This window comes from Peromyscus californicus, unplaced genomic scaffold, assembly GCF_007827085.1.
Source record: "Peromyscus californicus insignis strain IS unplaced genomic scaffold, ASM782708v3 Scaffold_21__1_contigs__length_65335640, whole genome shotgun sequence".
In the NCBI taxonomy this organism is placed as follows: domain Eukaryota; kingdom Metazoa; phylum Chordata; class Mammalia; order Rodentia; family Cricetidae; genus Peromyscus; species Peromyscus californicus.
The window spans coordinates 30,369,632-30,393,204 of NW_026294514.1; the positions used below are offsets into that span (position 1 = coordinate 30,369,632).

A 23,573-nucleotide genomic window follows, 5' to 3' on the forward strand; every position below is an offset into this window, starting at 1 on the left:
TAACTGGTCACACATGGAGAAGGTTAGACAAAGGAAGAAAGAAAGAAAGAAAGAAAGAAAGGAAGGAAGGAAGGAAGGAAAGAAAGAGAGAAAGAGAGAAAGAAAGAGAAAGAGGGAAAGAGAGAGAGAGAAAAAAGAGGGGTTATAGAATTATTAAGATATTTGTTTACTGCCTTGGTTAAATGCATGACCACTGAAACCCAGTACAGATAAGACCACAACACATAACTGAATCTCTAAAGACTATAAAGTACAGTATTACATTTGTAAAAAATTAATTCTTCAGAAACAGTAACTTTCTGCTGGGAGTTTTCAGGTCATGTGTCTTGGGGGTTTTGTCAGTTGTGAATGGGATTTAAAGGATGAAGTCACATGAGAGAATGTAGGAGTCTGCTGTGGAAGCCAGTGGGAAACTGGGCATCTTAAATCACAGATGCTCATAGGGACAAAAGCTTTAGAGAACTGCAATCCTAGCTGGCCGGGTCTTCCTTAATCATGAGGCTGGGCCAAATTTACCTGCTATGGTATTATGGGAGAAAATCAGTATTCTGTTAACCTCTGACCCTTGGATCCCAGGCAGACAAAGGCCCAAGCTGGAGCCCTGGGCAAAAGTAGCCAAATGTGAAACAGCAGGGAAGCAATTGTGAAGTTGGCTTGGGCACAGCCAGCGTCATTGGGGCAAACTGCTATTCACAGAAACAAGCCATGAAGAGATACCGCCATAAAATATGAACAAAACGGAACCTTTTTTGTCTTGATTCTAAATTGTTAGTTTTATGGGACTTCATGCTGAACACTATGAAAAAAAAATCCAATTTGCTTTGAAGCGCATTAGTCTGTCTAACATCCTAATTATTGTTTACATTGCCATTTGCCTTCTATTAAGAATTGAATAATTACCCAGCACTTCATAGTTTAAAAAATACAAGCAAACAGGATTATCAGGGTAATTAGGAAACTGTACCATGGCTTTGTACTGGTGTGGGAAATATCTGCACTTGTGCGGGAAATGATCTTAATCAATCAACTGGCTTCAACTGGTATTTTAAGGATCTTGAACAGTTTGAGCTCTGTAACTTATTATGGAGGTTAGGAAGATCACCTTTGAGAAAGGCGGGTCTGTTTAAATCCATGCTTGGAGCCAGACCAGCAGCTGAACTTTCTCAACCAATCATGACACCAGAGAACGCACCAAGTGCATAGCATTCTGCTGCACTTTAATCCTAATAATCCGTCCCAAATGGACTTTGCACCGCATCATCAAACTCTGTCAGACCACGGAGGAGCAACCCTAAGCTCTTCTCCGTATTTAGATCTTATTTTCTGAAGCTGCCAAGTATGTCTGGGCCGGGTTTCCCACCCTGTGAAATTAACTGAACTCAAGACTAATTGAACTTGAGACACCACTTCATGCAAAAATCCTCTTCTAGTGTATAAAAAAACGTGTAGGAAGATCACTGAGTAAAACAGGCAGTTGGCTTGTGCCCCTGTTTTAGAAGGAATAAGGTAAAACTTGGGCCCATTTGAAAATCTGGGGGAAAATAGAGGGGAGTGCGATGCAAAGGCACTGTTCACCTCGCAGTGCATAGAATATACGGTACGGTGGATACACTTTTGCCAAGGAATGGTTTCAGGGAAATAAGTGAATTGAAATGTTTCTAGACATGAGGACTGGTGTGTTCATTCATAGATACAGAAATGCTAACTGCAGATGAAAGAACTGTGGGTGTCCTGTCCCTCAGACACTTTGAATAACTGTTTGCTGAACGAGCCCATCCGTGAGTGACCTAAGACTTATTTTTGGAACTTCCTGGGACCTGAGGACTCTTGCAAAGAAGTTTTATCTTTTCCTTCCGAAGGTTTTGAAGCTCTTTGTCGGAACCCTTCTAAACATTCCTCGAATAATCTGAATAACGCCATCTCCTCCCACCTCAGAGAGAACAGCAAGATTCCTACAAGAGCTGTCACTCTGCAGACACGTCTAAGGATTCACCAGAGCCAGGGGTCCTTTTCCAAAGGTCAAAATGAAATGAGCAGCAGGGGCTTGGGTTGTTTGGCATGGGGGCAGGGGGAGCTGGAGAGTTGACAACCAGTCGGGCTGGGGGCTTTTACAAAAAGTGCCCAGTGCAAACAGTCCACTCTGGCCTCCAACCCCGAATCTCTGGAACCATTCAAATCAAATGGAAGCCGAATTAATTTGCATGGTGTCTAACTCATTGGGTTCTGCATAAACAGACGGGGATTCTGGCTGGAGTTTCCAAAGGGAAGCCCTAGCTGCCTTTGTGAAAGGGGGAAATGGGTGTGCTGTTTTGCATGAAGGCGCATACAGAATATGCAAATGGAGAATTTGCTGCCTGGAAAGGCAAGGCCCGGCAGACAGCTGACGACCCACATTCACCCCGAAAATGCTGGGTGTCTCCAAGGGGAGGTGAAAGCCATTCCAACATGCCTGTTTCCCAGGAAGGCAAAATAGACCCTGAATATTCATAGGATGTCCATTTAGTTATGGGCCTATTAATTACCCTGTAGACCATGGAACCAAATGACCTCACCTGCTTCCCTTCCCCATTCAGCTCAGAGGTACCTGCTGTCAAAAGAATAGGAGGAGAGGGGTTTTTAAAGTCCAAGAGAAAAAGATCTGGTCTCTCTGGGTCTTCAATCATTCCCTCTCACTGTCAATCTAAAGAGAACACTGAGCCATGTTATTGGACACAGACAACCAGTTTTTAAGAAGCCAACAGCTATAAATTACTGCCTAATTTTACGGAAGCAAATATCAGGTTGATTGAAATGCCGCTCCCCCAAACTATCAGAATCTTCCAGATTAGGGGAAAGATTCCCCCCCCCCCCCAGACCTTCCCAACTCCATTTTAATTAGGAACGTGCCTCAATAGCCCACCAGGAAATGGAAGGGCACTCCAGGTGGTCTGACTGTCCAAACTATAAAGGGCTGATGAACTCTTGCATTGGCTCTCCAACTTCCTGGCCTTGAAACCCTCTCTACTCTTAAAAGCCATCTAGGATGCCAAGGCACTTCAATTGATGAGTTACAGCTGCCTGTTTCCACCTTTAGAAAATGCAAACAGAAGTTTGTAAAGCATATTTTCAATTCACTTTGTTTATTTATATGTACACAGGGGTGGTCATGCCTTGTGGGGTTCAGAGGACAATTTTGGGGGAGTCAGTTCTCTCCTTCCACCCTGTGTGTTTTGGGAATTGAACTCAGGTTTATCAGGCTTGGCAGCAAGTGCCTTCTCAGAGCCCCGGTATTTTGTCATTATTTTTATCACTGAAAAATAACAAGTGGGGCTCGGTGGTGCATGCCTACAATCTCAGCACTCAGGAGGCCGAGGAAGAAGGCTCACAAGTTTAAGGTGAGCTTCGTGAGTTCAAGGACAGCCCAGGCTGCATGGTGAGACCCTGCCTGTCTCAGAAGGAAAAAACAAAGCAATAAGCTCACTTCAGGTTAACACAAATAAGGTATTTTAATGAAAACAAAACCAAAGATCTGTGTGTCTCAAAGAAAAAGATTACCGAGAAAAGGGACATGTATTTCCTAATCGGTATTTCTCTTTTGTATCTCTTTAAATGCCTGGCGTTACTGGACACCTGGATTCTTATATTTGGCTCTGTAGTTAATTCAATGAGATATCATGTCAGACAGCTTCTGGAAAACTCCACTGCACTTCTGAGAGGGTGGGGCGGCAGGGCAAACAATGTCCTAGAATAAAAGTTTTGACTTTGTAGGCCACCTGAAAGGGTCTTACAGGAGTCCATCTGGATCACATTTCAAAATCATTGCCCTAGAATAGTGACTTTGAAAAATAGAGGGGATGACCCATGTAGGTCTGGAGTTAGAGAGATGGCTGGGGTAGGAGCACCAATTAGTCTTCCAGAGGATCCAAGTTCAATTCCTAACACCCACCCAAATGACTCACAACTGTCTATAACTTAAGTTTGAAAGGTCCAACACCCTCTTCCATCCTCTCCTCACTCGCCAAGTGTTCTCACGATGCACATACATACACACACGAAACAATTCATATACATAAAAATTTTCAAAAGCCATTGTTACTACTCCATTGTGCTGCCTACTTTTATGTCACTTGACCCAGCTAGAGTCATCAGAGGAGGGGACCTCAGTTGAGGAAAAACTCCATTAAGATCCAGCTGTAAGGTATTTTCTTAATCAGTGATCCATTGGAGAGGGCCCAGCCCGTTGTGGGTGGTGCCATCCTTGGACTGGTGGTCCTGGGTTCTATAAAAAGCAGGCTGAGCAAAGCCATGGGAGCAAGGAAGTAAGCAGCATCCTTCATGACCTCTGCATCAGCTCCTGCCTCCAGGTTCCTGCCCTGCTTAAGTTCCTGTCCTGACTTCCTGATGAACAGCAAAGTGGAAGTCTAAGCTGAATAAACTACTCTTTCCTCCTCAGGTTGCTTTGGTCATGGTGTTTTGTCACAGCAATAGCAGCCTAACTAAGACACATGCCATTAGTCTAAGCTTTCAAAACAAACAAACAAATCTCTCTGCTGAGATCTAGCAGGAATGCTATTGTTGGGCAGAAACTGACCAAGCACACTATATCCGATAGGCCTGGGATAGAAAAAATAAAAGTAAAGGTTTCTACACATTGGAACTAGACAGAAACCTAGCAGTTAAAAGCACTTGCTGCTCCTCCGGGGACAGATCAGTTCCCTGCACCCGTGAGGAATAGCTCATGGCCACCTGTAACTCCAGCTCTAAGGGGTTCAATGTAATCTTCTGGCTTCCTTGGGCACCTGTACACATAGTGCCTGTACACACACACATACAAACACACACACACACACACACACACACACACACACACACACACACACACACACGAATAAAATTAATGAAGTGTTTTTTAGAAGTATTTCCATGTGATGACTGGATCTAAGCCCTACATACATAATGCTCACACTAAATGGCATATATCTGAGTATCAGCAATGTATACATATGACCTTGAGGTTAGGGAAGTTGAGTTAGTATCCATAATTGCATATCTTGTTAAGTGGTTGGTGGTAGTTGTGTAGTGGTTAAGGCAAAGAATCTCATGCATGGCATCAAAGATAACTTCAAATGTAAGCAAATGAAAAATTTGTCTCTCTTTTTTAAAAAAAAAAAAAAAAAGAGGGCATAACTGAAGTAAGAACACAGAAAGCAGGAACTTATTGATGTATTCACCCACATGGCAAGACTTTGACATAGCCTGATGACTCCTTGAAACGTAATTCTCCCAGATAAATATTTCATAAGACACAGGCCAGAATTCCTTACTCATTTGTTTACTTATTCATCCATTCAATGAACATTTAATGAGATGTCGCGTGCTCCATCAGTTGTCACCATGGCAGTACTTGGATAGACTAAACTAACCCCCACTCATTCATTTACAACCTCTCAAAGAGTTTTAATAAATTTATTTGCTCAAGATGAAACCAGGAAACTAACAAAACATGGTTCACAACTGTTTCTAAACAGAAATTGCAAAAATAACTTACAAGTTAAAGTGTCAACATAAAATATTAGCCTGGCATGGTGGCCCAAGTATTTACAACTAGTATTCAGGCCGGGTCGTGGTGGCGCACGCCTTTGATCCCAGCACTCATGAGGCAGAGCCAGGCAGATCTCTGTGAGTTTGAGGCCAGCCTGGGCTACAGAGCGAGATCCAGGACAGGTACCAAAACTACACAGAGAAACCTTGTCTCAAAACAACAAACAAACAAACAAACAAACAAACCTTATTCAGAAGGCAGAGGCACACAGTTCTTTATGAGTTTGTGGCTAACCTGGTCTACATAGAGTCCCAAGCCAGCCAGGACTAGCCACACAGTGAGACCTGGTCTCATAAAATAGTATCTGAGAGATTATCGTATGAATATCTTCTTTAAAGCTTCCATAATGGAAGAAAGTTACACTCCTAATATGGAATGGTATTTACAATAGTCACATTTTATAATAAACAAGGACAGTTAAATGGATGGCTGCTGTTTCTTTAAATGCATAAATAAAGGGACCCGTCAAATTGTGAAGAATGGTAATTCACAGAGCTGGAGTGAGTTTGAAACCTGAGTGCCGCTCTGTGTGTGTGTGTGTGTGTGTGTGAGGGTGAAAGCCTTTGCCTTTTTACTTTGCACAACCCTGCACTGGGAATTTTTCTGACAAGCGTGCAATTCTTTGGTAATATGAAATTCACCAACTAAAAGCAAAAGAGGGGAAAAAAAAAAAATAAGTGGTGAGGTTCAATGACGTGAAGGTCAAGCGTTGCTACCAAGGCCCCCTTTGCTCTGCACGCTGGCAACCACCAAAGCATTTAATCAGCCCTTTTTCCGCACAGCTCAAGTATTAATAAAAATAATGACGTCTTAATTCACTTTTGAGAGGTCCAAGGAAGCTCAGTTAGAATAAAATAAGTCATCAACTCTCAAATAACGTATTTCAAAAATCCCTGACTGAGATAATTCCCAGGGGACGCTTTGCTGAACCCCAAATAAGAGACCAGCGCCAAGATCCCCTGCTCACAAAAGAAACCTGGCCACACAAAGAAGGGGAAAAAACATTTCTTTTAGAGTATCGAAGAAAAAGGACAATAATTAAACCTTGCTCCTCTGAGATAAAGAATTAGGTCTGTGACTGATCACAGACACGCTTCAAAGCTGCAGATAAAAGCAGCTCCGTGAGCCAAGCGATTGATTCTTAAAGACACGATTCAAAGGTAAAAGAAAAATTTCAAAAATGAAAGGGTAAGGAAGGGTGGTTCTCTGAACTATATGTGAAACCCTTCTGTTCCACTGCTTCTTTCTATGACAGTCCTATCACATCTCAGGCCGACACAGTCATCTCTCTTTTTTGATACAGCTCTCCTTTGCGGAGGATACATTTATAATATTTCAATTTCATAGCCGCCATGTCTTTTCTATACCGTTCATTCTTGAAAGAGTTCAACAATGGACGAGACCTTTTGCCAACACGAACACAGATGTGATATGATATAATATAGGTCCTAGACAACACATCGGTTTATAGTTGTTATGCAGATTAGTTTGCATACTGGTTTGTTAGCATTAGTTTGCTTTTATTGCTGGGGTTGGAACCCAGGGTCTCCCCTCACCCTGCACAATTGCTCTATGAGCTATAAGCCCCAGACCAGTAAAACAACCGATTGTCCATTCCTGCCTAGTTCCATCCTGACTTAACTGTCACTGTTATGATTCGTGGCCTTTTAAAGAATCTTTCGTTTTTTACTAATATTCTTTTTCTATGTACTTTCTGAGAACATTGTTTATTAGTCCTTCCCAAAGAGGAGATCTGGGGCTCTCTTCTCATTTTCAGTTTTTCAATTAGGATTTTGGAAAAAAAAAAAAAATTAAGTCTTTCGCTCTGCTCAGTTTTCTGAGCTAAGGGGAACTTTGCCCTAAACATCAGGCACTTGGGTACATGTCTCTGCTCCCCAGACAGAAAGACCATATCATAGTTTGACTTTTCTTTGCCGATCTGACCCTGGGAAACTAATCCCTCAGCCTAGGCTGACTGGTATATATATATATACACATTCACTCCTTGAGGATAGGCAAGTGGCTGACATTCTTCACTGTCCTAGTGAAACTGAACAAAATCGTTTTAGAATGTGCTAGTCCAGAGCTTCTTCAGTCAGCCAGCCTAGCATCTCCCAGGCCTCTCGACACCTTCCAGGCAGCCTGCATCCCTCTTCCATCAGCATGTACTGCTGGCTCCGAGAACCGCAAGAGGAAGTGTAACACTGTCACCAAGGTCCCTTGAGGACTCCAGAGGATGACCAGGGTTAGACTCAAGACAACAGTACACCCCAGGTCCCCACCCGCCCTGGCCATTTTCACCCAAGGAGCCTTTGTCAAACATTTAAAATCTTAATCAATCTTAGCTCTGACTTCTCCGACCCCAAGGAAGATGGATGAGGAAGTAGGTGACCTTTCACCTGTCCCTCTATTTGTCCTGCTGCAGTGGACCCATTGAAAAGACAATGAGGAGGACCCTGCTGCCACAGTTGTGAAGAGCTGGCTGGGTCTCCTTTATGCTTCTCCTTAAGCTCTCTTTACATTCCCCTTCTTGCCCCTCCCCCAAATCGCTAGTCTTTCATTCAAAGAAAAGTTCTTTGCTATAGAGATAGAGGGGGGAGAAGCGGGGGTGGAGGGGTGGGGAAGAGGCGAGAGACACTCCTCAAATATGATTTTCAGTATGAGCTGTGAAAAGGGAGTGTCATTGAGGGTATAAGGTGCCTCCCATGCTTAGCTTCGACTGCGGGTAGTGGCTAAGAGACAGACAGATCTTCATTCTAACCCAAGTTCCAAGTCAAAAGCGATGACCTTGGGAGGAGCAAGTGACAGAGATTAACAGGAGCATCACTTTAGTGTTTATGATCTGGGAGGAGACTTTTACTGCATGGAACCCTTTGGCAAATTTGTGAGTTAAGCATAATCCCTAATCATTCTGTTTTTATAGATGAACATACCAAGGTTTAGAGGGCTCAGGAAATATGCCCAAGGTCACACCGCCAGCCATTCAACTGAGAGAACTTCCGGAGTCACCACACCTGTCTGCCCTATCTAGGGATGCTGTGGGTCCAGTAAGGTTGTCAATCAATGTCAACTGTTTCCTTACTCCTGGGAGTTTTACAGTGTTGAGCCAGACTTTAAAGCTCTCACTCACGTTTGGAATTTCAGAAATGCCCTGTTGTGCGACTTTTTCCTTCGTTCCTAAGTTTACCAGAGACTCTTGCTTGGCAGAAATGAAAAAAAAAATGACTGAGTTTTGTGCTTGAAGTGTCTCCTTGGGAGAGGTATCCGCTTAGTGAGAAAAAAAAAAAATCAAATTTAACACACAGCCCCCTCCCCAGCTTGTATGAAAACGCTAAGTTCTCAAAAATGACTCAACTGCAGAGGGTGGTGCTGTACTCATGTAAGTCTAACATTTGGGTAGTTAGTGGAGGCAGGAGGATCTGAGTTCAATGCTATTCTCAGTTACAGAGTAAATCTGAAGCCATGTGATTTGCCTCAAAAAAAAAAAAAAAAAAAAAAGGAAAAACTCATGCATCCCTGTTCTCAAAAGAGCCCAAACAGGGGCTATTGAGATATCCTTAGCATCCACAGACGACAGCTAGGTGTAGCGGGCACAGAACTGTTACCCTAGCTCTACTATGGGTGGAGACAGGAGGATCTCTAGGATTGGCTGGCTGCCAGACTAGCTTCCGGTTCCTCAAGACTGTCTCAAGAGACAGGCAGAGACAGTAAGTCCTTCTCTGGCCTTCGTCACGTCACACCACACACACACACACACACACACACACACACACACACACACACACTCCAAAACAAACAAACAAACAAACAACCAGCCCCTTTTGTTAATTTTAAAACTGCCTTTGAAGACAGTTTGCTCAGAAATGGACAGGGCCAGCAGAGACCAGCTCCTCCCCTTCCAGGAATCACATGATGAAGCCACCAGTTCCATAAAGCAAATCATGATAGTGTTCAATTATCTTTCCATTCACTTCATCCCCCATCCTTTTCTCTTTCCTCCCCTAATTTGGGTTGTAAAGATGCCAAGGATTTGCAGGTAAAGCAATGTATGAGTTAGCAGGACCTATAACAACCAAAGATCAACAGCATCAGGCAGAACGAGATGAGATAAGGCCAGCAGAGTGAGCGTGTTAGTAGGAAATGCAAGAGGAAAACACACGGATCTCTGGAAGATGTGCAAGTCCCATTTTACAAAAATCCAAAGGGCAGAAGCATCTTATCTAGAAAGCCACAGTGTGTCAACTGTCCTGTGCACTTGACTGTCTGTTTATGGCTGTCGTTCCTTCACCAGTAATAAGGCACACTCTCCTTTTCTCATGCAAATAACGCCAGCACATACTTCAGAGTTTCTACTCAGTCCAGCTGATCAAGTAGTTCCCAAGTCAAAAGCCAACCAAACAGCATGGAATTCATCTTTACAGAAAACTTCCCACTGGAATTTGCAAAATTTTCAAGTTAACAACACTTAAGCTTGGAAAAGAAGTTAATCCATCTTTATCTTGTTTTATTGGCAATGAAATAAAAGGACATTCATAGACAGCCACTCCTAGAGAAAAACTACAGCAAATCAGTGAAGGCCCCTGGCGAAGGTATAAAAACTCTGAAAGGGAAACACAGAACCCGATGATGATGACACTGGCATGACCAACAATGTCCTTTTCTTGAGGTGATGACCACAGACTCCCGGTCTAGCAAGTCTTACACTTGATCCCACCCTGTCATTAGGATGCTTGAGATGCCAGACAAATTGTTTGGCAGTCATTTACTTCGGGCTCTTTAATCACCAAATCGGATGAACCCGAGGCAAGGACTGATAGAAAAGACTCATCCCATCTGCCCCGTAGTCGCAACCTGGAGACATGGAGACATGGCGACACTGGCCACTGTTTAGCAATGGCCATAACGGAGTGGGCAGCAGCAGACTATGAATGAGCATTAACAGCTAATGCCAACCAAGACAGGAGACTTGGAATGACTGGCTTGTTTTGGTACCTTAATCCACACAGGGTATAAGCAAGCCCTATCTATAAATGTGGGCTCCTGTCATCCTTGACTCAATGCGAAGTTGCTAAGAAGCCAGACTCTCTGCTCTGACAGACAGAGCAAGTCAAGAAGGGAATGCTGACTCTGAACTTGGGTGAGACTTACCTTACTAACATGAATAATAATTATCACAATAAAAATATCCTTTTTCAAAAACCCAATAACCAAAATGGATTGCAATTTACTGCTATTGCCTCTGACTACAGATCAAATAAAGAGACTCTTTCTAACTGTATTAGGATCTCCTAAAAGAAATGAAGAGGTCTTTTGTCAAGATTAATTTTGCTTAGAAACCCTTCAAGGGGTGTTAGGTAGAACAGAGGCACTTGAAGCATCTCCTACGTTGTTACTCTGTTGGACCACTTCTCCACTGGTCCATGAGGCCGGAAGAAATGAAAGGACTCTCTATACAGGCATCATCGTATCCAGTGGGAGGGCACCGGTATTGGGTGAGTCAATGTACATACACTTCACACTTAACTCCTTCATGTTCATACACAGTCTGCCACTTTTTCCAAGTCAGCAAACTGAGGCTCAAAAAAAAAAAAAAAATGTCTGCCCTCTTCAAGCCAGGCTCCATCAAGCCCAGCTCTTCAGCTTGTTCATTTACATTTCAGAAGGGGCATCAAGCCGGCTGGGATCTAAGTGCCTGTTAGCAAATGTGCCTGGCCTTCTGCTGATTACAGCAGCATCGTTTGTTTTCTCACTATTAGAAATGTCTTAGCCTCGCCACCTGGAGCTGTAGCACTTACTCATTAGATCCCTCTGTCCCAGCACATCCCACGGGGGCTGCTAATTACTGGCTTTACTCCATTCAGTCTCATCTCTGATTTAATTACGTGCACCAAGCCCTAATGAAAAGTACAGTATGGCTGTTCTTACCTTGGCATTCACCATTCTGCTCCTCATGCCCAGCATTGCATAGGCAGTTGCCAATGGGTACCAGCCATTCGCCATCTGCCCCACAGTACATTTTTGGCACATCCTTCTCTTCGGAGTTGTTGACACAAGAGCCTCGAACTTCCACCAGCGAAGAGGTATCGGCCCCCGTGATGGTGTCAGGAAACTGGGCTAGATTTCGAACAGTGAGGGGACACTTCTTGTAGAACACACGGACAGACACCAGGGCGATGCAAGCACCCACATCCTGAAAGGCCAGGTAAAAGCCCTTCTTGCTCAGGGGCCCTACATCCCGGATCTCAGTGTTGAGTTTCATGATTCTGTCACCAATGTCCACCTGCGTGAAGCTCTCATCAGCCGCGATGGTGTCGATCTTGCCAAACTGGCTCTCTCTGATGAAGCGCTCCTTGTCGTTGTCCGATTCATAGTAGTACAGGTTAAACGTCTCCTTGCAAGTCCCCATGACGCCCGGAAGACTGTTGCAGTCTCTCAGAGTGAACTTAATCTCAATATACACCCTCTGCGCCCCTTCTCGGGTGATCCAGTCAGTTCGCAGCCAGTTGTTCTGACTGGCTTCCATCACGTTGCACACCTGGTAGGTTCGGATCGGTGTGTTTTTTTCATCCATAATGCTCACTTCCTCCCACTGCAAAGACCCAAAGAAAACATATCAATGAGAAAGTTTCATCAGACAGAGATTCATCAAATCTATTTCACACTCTGAGGACATTAGTCACCCTTCCAATAGTGAAGAAAATTACCATGCAACAGTCCCCCAGAAAACAGTATTAGTGAGTTATCTTGCTATTTTGTTGAGAAAATCCCGCCCCCCACCTTACTGCAAGCCCACCCCCCCCCCCCCCACACACACACACACAATGTTTCACTTTTCCGCCTGAAATTAAAAGGCCAGGGTGGATTTAGTGCCTGTTTGTTCTCAGCAATTCTTGTGGTGGTCCAACAACCTCAAATTCATCTATCACAAGAGCTACCACTTCAAGTGGCAACAGTTCACATTTACTCATAAATGAAATAAATAAACCTGTGTGTGTGTGTTTGTTTCAGCGGCTAAACAGAACCCTGCAAATTCAGGGCAGGAAGCGTTGAGCTTGCCAAAGAAGACAGTCCTCAGTTAATTAGTGTTCCTGTCAGGACTCTGCTTTCTAATACTCTTTTTTTTTTTTTTTAAGTGACTATTTTATTTTTTAAACATCATGTCTAGTCTTTAAAGGGAAAAAGGGAAATCCCACCTGGTTTCAGCAACCCTGAGAAGACAGTACATTTCCTGGCTGGGTTTCACAAAATCCACTATCGCAGGAATAGGAAAGCTTTGAGAGGCAGCATTGAGTTACAGAGTGTGTACATGTTCTTATTTTTGAAATACAGACACACACAAGTAAACAAGGATGAATGAGTGTGTGCTTCGCTTCCAATTAGTCACAGGCAGTAAAATGAAAATAGTAAGTGATATTTATGACTGAAAGCTTGAGCAAGAAAATTCACAGGGGGGCCGGGCTGTTTCCTTCACGTTCTGCTTCCTAATACACAGATTCTAATGGTGGGCACTGGCCATTCTGAGATTCACTTTGAACACAGTGATAATCTCACGTGTCCTGTAGTCTTAAGAGCTAATCCTAAAATGGGAGAGGCAATTTGGGTTACACCTAACCCCTGGCTCCTTCTAGACTGCTAGACAGTCTCCAATTCTTCATTAACATTTAAAATAATGCAGGATTGATATAGATCTGGCATAAATCAGCTTAAGTACCTAACAGGAATATAATTAGAGGGAAAAGGGAGTTTTGAAAAATTTGTATTCCACAATGGCACATTCACTCTATCTAACAAGGCACATAGAATCCTAATGTATCTCCCAACAGGTTCCCATCCTTGCATTGAAAACTATTAATGGATGGAAATGCTACTTCATGAAGGATCATAATGCATAAAATTCTCTATCTCTTTCCTGTTTTCACTGTGAAAGTTGGAACTGAGGGGGTAAGTGCTCTGTGGTGATCTTTTTCTTTTCTTTTTTTTTTTTTAAATCTATAAGCAACAATTTATTTATTTGGGGGAAATTCATGTAAATTTAAATTAGATTCCCCACCAAAAATACCTACTCGGTATATCTCTCACTTCAGAACAAATATGAACTGGAAAAGTCCATGCATTAATATAAACGAAAGCAAAGGGAGTCTTAGAGCCCCCATAGGGTAATTTGGGTCAGGTGAACATCTATCCCGCACTGCAGTGTCTGACTGAAGACACTGATCCCTGCCCCATGGCAGTCATGGATCTTCCCTTAGTGGCCTATTTCATAGCCACCAGCATCAGGAACTCAGCAGCACACCCCTTTAAACAAATGGGCACCGTCAGAAAGGAGTGCCTGCTTATATGACGCCAGCAGGAGCCAGTCTTCACTTGTTCCCATCCTCCTCATCTTCCTGACTGCTCGCTGGGACAGGGAGGCATCTGACTCCATCCGTGTTACTGGAGGGGTGGTGGGATGGGCATTGGCATGTCCGCTTTCTTTTGCTTTTCAAGTAATGTGTTACAAGTAAATAAATGCCATTACTAGACAGCTCTCCTGTTTCCAACCAAGATGGGAAAACATTCTACCTACAACAAGGAGGGAGTCCTGAACAAGCCAGTAGGCCCCATGTTTTTACCCTCAGCTTGGAAAGACTTTTCCAAGACATCCATTGTTAGTTCATGGATCCTCAGAAGTTACTTTCCCTCTAAACCTGAAGAGAATTTCAAGGACAAAAATCTACAGATTAACTGGACTTTAAATTTTGACAGTTTTCTCAATGGCAGTTATGTCTTTGAATGACTTTTTAATTAATTTTTTTGGTTAGTGTATAAAATAAAATGTTTTATTATGACATTTTTATACATATGTACCACTGTGCCTTGCTCTTCTTCAACCCCCTGCTGCCCCCCTTGCTGATCTTTTTATGCCCAATCTGCTTTCATGTTACAAATATATATATATGTGTGTGTGTGTTTACATGCAACTAAACCTACATTCTGCATATGAAAGAAAACACGCGATGTTTTGCCTTTCTTTCTCACTATTTCCCTCTCTTGTTCCTGCAGAGTGACTAATTCTGACATATGCTAGTAAAATTTCATGTCTGACCTCTTATGATAATAGCTGAAATGTTACACAGCTCATAATAATAATGGAGGAAAAACTGTCTACTCAAGTCCATAGAAAGTTTTGGGTTGTGTACAGGAAGCCATAGGATTTGTTTTTTAAGAGACTTCAAAACATTTCAAAGAAGTTTGAGTCTAAAATGCATGAGCAAGTACTCTTCCAGCAATTCTACGGAGGAGAGAGGAAAAAAAGGAGTCTGCACACTAAACTGCAAAGAAAGCTTTCTAGAAACCAGACAGAGTATAGACTGTACTTTCAAATGTGTCCCTCTTCGTTTTGTATCAGCCAAGTGTATATTTAGTGAGACAAGTTAGGTTCCAAATGATCTTAGCTGTATCCTCTCCACACGCTTGGGGCAGGGAGAAGGAGGAAGGAGGCTCCTTAAACTTTTCAGGGAGCACAGACTTGCCACCCTCAGTTTGGTTGGCTGGCAGTTGTCAGACCCTCTGACCCAGGGAGTGAAACTCCTGGTGAAGCCCTGAACCAACGACCAGTCCAGAGTCTGGGATTAACACTGAGTCTGACTCTGCAGTGAGATAAAGCTGTATGTACCTTTCTCCACGCTCAAAGGATGAGGGCAATTGCCTGCAATCAGCACCCAATGCAGCCTGTCTACACTACCAGAGGCCTGCCAATCATTCTCCCTCCTAGACTTATTTAAAAAAAAAAATGGTTTGGGAGACAGAATGGAGTTTTTTATCAAAGACCAAGCCTACAGCAGGCAGGTTTAGACAGAAAAACAAGAAAGCAAGGTAGTCTCCATTTTACTTCAGATGAGTTACAGGGCCTGCTTTGGTTCTGTTTTTTTTTTTTTTTATGACTATTTAATTGCCCACTCAGTTTTGAAACACATATCATATAATAGTATCTATGAATCCCTTTGGTTCTTTGTTTGGCAATTCTTTATTCAACTGTTGGGTGTGGAACACCATGCCGGGTGCTGCCATCACAATGTTTGCTTCTCATTGTGTTTGATCAATCGACTCAGTCCTAAACTATCATGCGTGTAAGGGTCAGATGGCTTGCTTAAGTTTTAAAGGATGTAAGCTATTTCGGTTTGGGCCCAGTCAGACTTCTTCCCATCACTGATTGATTGGCTACTCAGGGGGATGGGAGGATATGGTTGCTGAAGCGAGTGAGTCTTAGGCTGGAGATGGTCCTGGGGAGTTCGACACCTTTCCTAGCTGCGGATGAGGAGGAATGCACTCTTGTACGTTACAATCAAGCATCCCAAGTTTACAGGGACCCAGATTCCAAACACTCAAACTTTTGAGGTTTAATGCCCAAAGCCTGGAGGGTTCTTCTGGATTTATAGGCATCCTCCACCAGCAGCTGACTTAAGGCTATGACCATAAGGTAAGGAAACCAGCCTCCCCCACTGCTTTGGTGGGTATAATTGGAGATGTTTTCTTTCTGCTGTCTTTCTTACTCTCCTTCTTCATCTGGAAGCGGAACAATCGCTCTAAAATTAACCCCGCCAGGACTCCATGACCACCAGAGTAATAGGCATAAATTCTAATTTGGTCCCCAGATCGTATTTCTTGTCGGTATTTTAGTTTTAAATAGGCATCTAAGTCTCTACCTCCACCGATCTCCTAATTTTGAAGCCCCTTTCTGCCCTTTTGGTTTCTAGCTCTTCCATGACAGAGCTATCCGAAGGGAGTATTGGATTTCTCCAACAAAGCGTAATTCACTTCATAGGCCACAGCGGAAATCTGACCCCCTCACCACAATCACCCAGAATCAAGCCATTAGACTCTCAGAAAGTGGCTAATCACACTCCTTTCCCCCTCTTGTGCCAGAGAGGGCCTCAGAACTTACCCCTCCTTCCAGAGGGCTTGCTATCCACCCAAGCTCTCCCTGAACAGATCTGGAATCCAATAAAGTAACTGCAAAAAAAAGTATAAAAACACAAAGGAAAATAGATTAATTTCCAATTGCAAAAAGCCAATAATACAAAAACCATTTGCCTGAGCGTTTCCATATGTGTTGAGGGTGCACATATCCACTCTGACCAAAACTCAAACTCGACTCACTTATGTAAATAATCACTCCTCACATGGTCTTCTCTCCTCTTTAAATCTGCAGGTTCTTATTTATTTAACTTGCTTAGCATTTAAAATTCCATCCCAGGACCCAATTGATTCTTTTTTTTTTTCTAAAAAGGATGAATAGGGCATCTCAAGCACAATTCAAACAAAATAAATATATCAGTGTAGGACAGCAACACCAGAGAGCAAATTCTGCATTCATCTTTGTCTGCTATCTACTAGATGTATTTGTTTTTGCAAGCCTCAGATGACCACATAACTCACCAGCGGTGGTGACAGACCCACAAGTGAATGCTATCAGAGGACCCAAAGGGTCATGGAAAAGGCTGTCCTCGCCCCCCTCCCCCTAACCCACCCCCACCACACCATCAAATGAATAGGCCCTGGACGTAGCATCCGCCGCTTTTTTAAATATCAAAGTTCCAGAAAGAGGGAATGCCGGACGGGTGGGGTTAAAATGCAAATGTACTGAAGTAGTCTCTTTTTCCGAGGTCCTTTGGAGGACAATCGAGATGAGCCCTCCACCCCCAGGAAATGGCTGGTTTGAATTTTAGGTATGGAGTGCTGCCTAATGGATTTAGTATGCTTGCGCTACACCTAACGTTGGGCCTCCAAGCTAGGGGGAAGGGAGAAGACACCTCCAGAGCTGCGATACCTTTCTCAGGGTGGAATAAAGCTAGAGGTGCGGACGACATTGAAAAAGAGGCAGTGGATTCAAAATCTATCACATTGCCTTTCCCACCACGGATTTTCACGCCTGGGGTCGAAAGGCCCATCTAAAAGGGACCCTTGGATTATTAATTTGATCAGGGAGGCTGGCTCTTTAGGATGGGGGAGGGGTGGGAATGGGAGGCCTCTGTCCTTGCAGGCGGAGTACCCCAACTCTCACAGTCTCACCCCCAGGGCCTGGAATTCTGCCCACCTCCCCTCATTTTACTCCTCAAATCAAGGAAGCTCCAACCAGCCCCTTTGCCCTAGCTCTCCGAAAGCTCCTGTATTCCTGGGGTCTATTAATTATTCTAACATGTAGATCCTTCTCCGGGTCGCTCCGGCCTGGAGTTGTGGTCCCTTCTCTCTTCCCGGTCCCGAGAGAAAAGCCCCGCTACATCCACTTGGATTTATGTAAGGTGGATTAGGAACACAAAGGAAACAATAAGACCCAATTTACAAAAAAAGGGAGGGAGTAGAAAGGGAGGGAGAAAAGGAAACGTGACGGGAATAAAAAGCAACAAAATGAATTAATTTTTAAGGGAAGGAGGGGCAAGGGGGTGCAGCTCCCCTCCACTTCTTTCAACATGAGCCTACGGTTGCATCGAGCGCCTTTTTTGTCTAGGGCGCCCAGTCTTGCTTCCCAAAGGGAAAGAAGGGAAAAATTAAAGGTAAAATGAACCCTAACCCCAACTATCTCGACGTCTGAGGCGAGAGAGGTCTCAGGGGACACACTTAACAAGTGTGTGGAGTAAGTAGCCCGAAGAACGCGAGGTTCGCGGGTTCCGCTCCGAGGAAAAGCCCTAGGGACAGAGCGGCAGCCGCTGCCGAGTTGCTAAAGCGAAACCACAGACCAAGGAGTGAGGAGGAGATGCCGAGGGGAGAGATCACCCTTCTGCCCCCAACCGCCCCCTCCTCCGCCCCCGCAGTGTCTGTGGGCAGGTGGATGACAGTCTCCAAGCCTCCGCCGGGAGAGCTCCGGGTACCCTCTGCCTAGCCAAGCCTAAGTTGGTTTTTGGCTCCCTCCTTCGGAACAGAAAAAATGATAGTGGATTGCACAGGAATAGATAGATGGACAGATGCCTGAGGAGACGGGGGATGGAGAGATGGATGGATGTTTGTAGGGAGTGGGAAGAATCGATGAGACAGATAGATGCACAGATAATGCACGCTGGTTGGGGCACGAACACAGGCCGGAGCCCATGTTCACACACTGTGTGCACTCGCGGTACCCGGCACAAATCTCCCAGGTCCATGCAGGCACCCGCGCCAGGCACACATTTGCCCTCAAACACACACACACACACACACACACACACACACACACACACACACACACACACACACACACCACGCGCTTGAGAGAGACACAGAGACACAGAGACAGAGAGAGCGCTCTCCTCCCTCTGTGCCCATCAGGAACTAAATGGTCACTATCTCTCCCTCACCTCGGACAGAAAAAGAGACTAACAATCCTTCCATCACGTCCCAATAGACAAACAGAAAACAGCACCCGAATGGGTCCCGTCGGTCATGCATGTCCCTTCTAGACTAGTCCAGTACACCATTCCATAGAGAGCAGCTTAAAGTGGGCCGTGTTTAACTCGCTGGCTGGTCCCTAGGTTCACAGGATGATCTACGGATCTGGGGTAGGGGAGAGGTAGGCCTGAGATTGCAACCTCCAGGGTGACCGGCCCGATGGAGAAAAAGGTGTCTGAGGCCCAGTGCTGGAAATCAGGTCACCGGCGCCCGACAAGCGGCGCCACCACCGCTGCGCTGCGGAGACCAGGCAGCCGGGTCCCGGGAAGCGCAGCGCTGGGAAAACTTTGCAGAAACCCGGGCTCGCAAGCCTTGGACAAGAGGCCAGGCGCGCTAAGCCTTCACTGCGCTCCACATCTGCGTTTCCCCTCTAGCCTGGGCTGCTGATGGGGAGGACTTGGCGCACACGTTTTTTTGTTTTGTTTTCAAATCCTGGTGTTAGCCCTGTGTATCCCCTCGGGGCGGCTGGAGCCGGCCTTGCAGGCGAATGCAGATAAACTTTGGCCTTTCACTACAAACTTGGGCAGAGTGGCAGCTTGCGTCGGTCACCTCCTCAGTTCAGGCTGCCTGATCGTCCTCCGTTTCCCCTTCGAGGGTCCCCTCTGTCCGACACCTTCTCTGGAGTGGGGACGCGAGGCTCACGCCACCCTCCCCCTCACCCCCCACCCCATCCTAACTGGCTCGGAGCTCCTGGAAGACCATTCATCAGCTAATGACCTGGTCCGGGTCCCAGACCGCAAAAGGGCTGCCGGGCTCTTACCTTCATTCGCGGGGTATACCCTAGAACCGGTGACAGCGTCGCAAATCCCAAAGAGAAACGAAAAGAGGACGAAATAGAAAATCCCAGCCATGGTTCGCCGGTGCCAACGCTGCTCCTGCCGCTTCTATCCCAGTGGAATAAATGCTTAAGTTAGGAGTGCAGCAGTCTGAAGACATTGCCAAGAGGGTGGGCCCGGCCCGTGACGTACGCCCGCCAGTCCGGAGCTCACGACCAATGGCAGTGCAAAACGGGCGCCACGGCCCCGCCCCCACGGCGCAGAGCCCGCCCCGGGTCCCGCCCCCTCCAGCCTCCGCAGGGCGCAAGGTCTCCCGAGGCTGGATCCGCAGCGGTGATGGGTCTCTGCCCTCGCGGGCGTCCGCGGGCCTTGTCCTCCGACACCTCGGGGATCGATCCCCTGGACGACGGAGGGGACTTCGAGAGACTCTGAGCGGACGGTGGGGAAGGCCAGAAAATGTTGGTAGCCTTCCCCACTAGTCGGGCGGTGTGAGAGGGGAGAACAGACTCGGGTTGAGATGAAATAAGTCTGAAGTTGACCTGCCCCTTGGCTCTCGTCCCTTGCTGAGGTCGTCGGGTCGCCGTCCCGCCCGCCCCAGCTCAGTTCGGGCGCTCCCTGTCGCTCGCCGCCACCGCCACCCCTCTGCCTCATTCCCCGGTTTTGTGTCTTTATGGCGCTCCTCCGTGGGAAACGCTTTGGGGTAAGGGACTTTCGAAGCTTGGTTACTCGCTTCCTTCTTAGTTACCCAGCCCAAGGAGCCTAGTCGTCTCCAGTGTCCCCCCAGCAGCAGGGCGCAGACACTGTCCCCACCCAGTCTTTCTGCCGTCGGGAAGTGCCAGGTTCGGGTGTTCACGTCGACCGAGCCCGGGCCCGGACTATAAAGAGTAAAATCACCCCCGCGACGGCCCAGGTTATCGGGAATCCACTACGCATTTTCCTGGGAGAGTCCCTGCAACCAGGTCTAGCCATTCTGGGACACCTAGGTGTAGACGGGAAGGGTCTAAGAATGCCGACACCTGATGCACAGACGGGGCAGACTGAGGGTCGCAAGCTGCCTGGAGCAGCCACTGCGGCTCTGAGCTCCGACGTCTCCCGGTGCTGATGGGGACTGTCTCCCGGGAGACCAAGGTGAGAGGCCCTTCACGCAGAAACTTGCCCCACAACCCCGCGTGGTCCTGGGTGCCAACTCTCGACCTCCCAGGGACGCAGGCACCATCGGACCGCGCTCGGTCCTCCGATGCTCAGGCCACGGGAGAAGCCACTTGAGCGCCCACCGGAGACAGCAGCTCGGCCAGCTGCCTGAGCCCGGAATGCAACTGGGTCCCCAGGCGGTTGGAGGACTAGGATTCCAAAGGACGCGTCTCCCTTACTCCCCTCAAGTCGCCCCCTCCTTTGGCTCCCTTCCGGGCCGGGTTTTCCTCCTGCAAGTCTGGGTCTCAGCCCGAGAGCGATGCCGGGGAGGTGGAGGCACCTTGCAAACGGCGGGGGCAGCGGCTCTACATGAACCAACCGCGCCACCTGCCGGCCAGATGCAGGAGCTCGCGGGCCCGGAGCAAGGCAGGACGGACAAAGACCCAGAGAGACCGCCAGACAGGTGGTCCAAACCCGGCTGGCAATTTATTTAAGCCACCTGCCCAGGTCCTGCCATACTACAGTGTGGGGAGTCCTGTCGCGCCTCCCTCCGCCTTAGACCACGAAAGATGGACTCGGAAGGCGTTTCATGCAGAAACTTCACATTCGACATTCGAGGTAGCTTGTCCCCCTAAAATGGGAATCTGAAGTAAAAAATCCGAGCGGCTTGGCAAGGTGTGGAGCGGGGAGCCAATCGAGCGTGGCTCCAGGCAGATTTCTGGTTATTGTCATGGAGAACCGATCGTGTTTCCCCTCCAGGGCTCAAGAACTGGGCTGGCAAACTCAGACCCCGGGTAATCACAACAGCAACTTTCACAGAAGGCGAGAGCGCTTGGCGAGGCGATGGGCAGTAGCTGAGTCGTTGGCCCAGAGGGACAGTGCGTAAGGCTCCTGGCTTTTTGACTCTGCGGCGAAAAACCTATTAGAATTTCACCCACCGGGAAAAGTGGCTTTCCCTTGTTTAGCTACTGATTTCACATCATTGAAGCGGGGGGCGGGGAGACTATGCACACGAGAATGTATGTGTGCGTATGAATTATTAAAAATAACCGCGCTAAGTCCCCTTAAGGAAAGTCTGATTCTTTCATGTGTCTTTCTGGGTTTTACAGAAGGAAAAAAAGAAAAATAAGATATAGGTCCCTGTCATTCGGCACACGGATTCCAAAGAGAAAAGAGCAACCCAAATTCTTAGAAAACATTTTTAAACAATAGATGCCGGTTGTGTCTCGGCAGGAGAACGAGTACTTTATATTATCTATATAGAAATAGAAAACTACCTGCCTGTCTCATTCAAAGCGGTAACGTTTCCACAACACGCACAGCACCCCAGGTGCACAGTGCATATTAACGGTCTTTTTCCGGCTGCAGATGCCTGAAGAAGCAAGGCATCATAAGCAAAGATCACAATTCTCTCCCTTTCCCTCTATTACATTTTTTTTTTCAGGCATCACAGCAACACAGCTGCGAGGAAAACCAAGAAACTAAAGGCTACTTGAGGAAAAGCATCCTGTTACTTCCCCTGGTGAAGTCGTTGTTAGTGACTGCCAAAGAGGACTGCTCTCCTGTCCATTGAGACGACATAACCGGACAAATACGATTCTTTCTTAAACTCGTGCAGAAATGAAAACATGATATTGGTCCATGTGACCACCAATTCAGAACTGGCCAGTGCAATGTATACTCTAAGACCCTGGGGTTTTCAAGTGTGCCCCTGTTTATACCAAACTAGGAGAGTCACATACACACAAGAAAATTTTGTAGTTTCAACTACCACCAAAATTACTTGCCTCTAAAACAAAATACCTCACCGGGTGTGGCACACACTTTGAATCCCAGCACTCCAGAGACTGAGACAAACAGATCTCTTGTGAGTTCCAAGGCAGCCTGGTCTACATAGTGAATTCTACCCAGGGCTATCCAGTGAGACCACGTCTCAATACATACATACATACATACATACATACATACATACATACATACATACATACAATAAATGTAAAATTAAATAGCTGGATTTATTTAAACCCATAAGAATTCAGGTATGCTTTGGGAATACTAAGAGACATGTCAAAATATATGCGCTAATAAGCATATCGAAAAGAGTAATTTAGATGAACTTTTGTCTTTCTGATATGTTGCCTACCATTAAGACTTGAGCTACAAACGAAACTGCAAATGCTGAGTTGAAATAAGGCTAGCTTTAAAAAATATTTCTGTTTTTAACATTAAAAATGTGTGTGTGTGTGTGTGTGTGTGTGTGTGTGTGTGTGTGTGTGTGTGTGTATACCATTTATTTGAAGGTACCTGCAGAGTTCAGAAAAGGGCTTGAGATCCCCTGACACTGGAATTACAGGTGATTGTGAGCCACTTGACATATGAGGGCCAGGTTATTGGGGGAGGTGGTTCTATGGAAGTACAGCAAGTGTTCTTAACCCCCAGGCACCTCTTCTGCCTCCCCACCAGTCTGCACATCAATAAAATAATAACTGTAGATATTACTACATTGAGAAGTCATTGTGAACTTGAATTCCACGAGGACCTAAGCCCTCAGACTTTCCTTTCGTGCTACGTGAGAACAAGGGCCGTGAGTTCACTAATTCCTGGAATGGGAAAGGGTGGAAAATGATTTGGAGTTTCTTCCCTTCTCTCACTGTTGACTGATGACAGCTTACCTTTGTCTCTCG

The 23,573-nt window shown here is 45.9% G+C and overlaps 1 protein-coding gene and 1 long non-coding RNA gene across 3 annotated transcripts in view; one reads left to right on the top strand and one right to left on the bottom strand.

Moving 5' to 3' along the window:
* Epha4 (EPH receptor A4) overlaps window positions 1–19,897 on the bottom strand; it is a 143,012-nt gene extending 123,115 nt beyond the window's left edge. Inside the window, exons 1-3 of one of the 2 annotated variants that reach the window (XM_052749973.1) lie at window positions 19,743–19,896; window positions 16,506–16,573; window positions 11,507–12,170 (exon numbers count right to left, since the gene is read on the bottom strand). In XM_052749973.1, coding sequence (XP_052605933.1) covers window positions 11,507–12,170; window positions 16,506–16,573; window positions 19,743–19,833 — 823 coding nt within the window. In that variant the 5' untranslated portion in view covers window positions 19,834–19,896. Of the gene's footprint in view, window positions 1–11,506; window positions 12,171–16,505; window positions 16,574–19,742 lie in introns of both variants that reach the window. The other variant, XM_052749974.1, reaches the window with a different exon arrangement.
* A 154-nt stretch (window positions 19,898–20,051) lies between these two features.
* LOC128117338 (uncharacterized) lies at window positions 20,052–21,947 on the top strand. Its single transcript, XR_008220793.1, has 2 exons — window positions 20,052–21,507; window positions 21,649–21,947. It is a non-coding gene; the product is annotated as an uncharacterized LOC128117338 (long non-coding RNA).
* The last annotated feature ends 1,626 nt before the right edge of the window (window positions 21,948–23,573 follow it).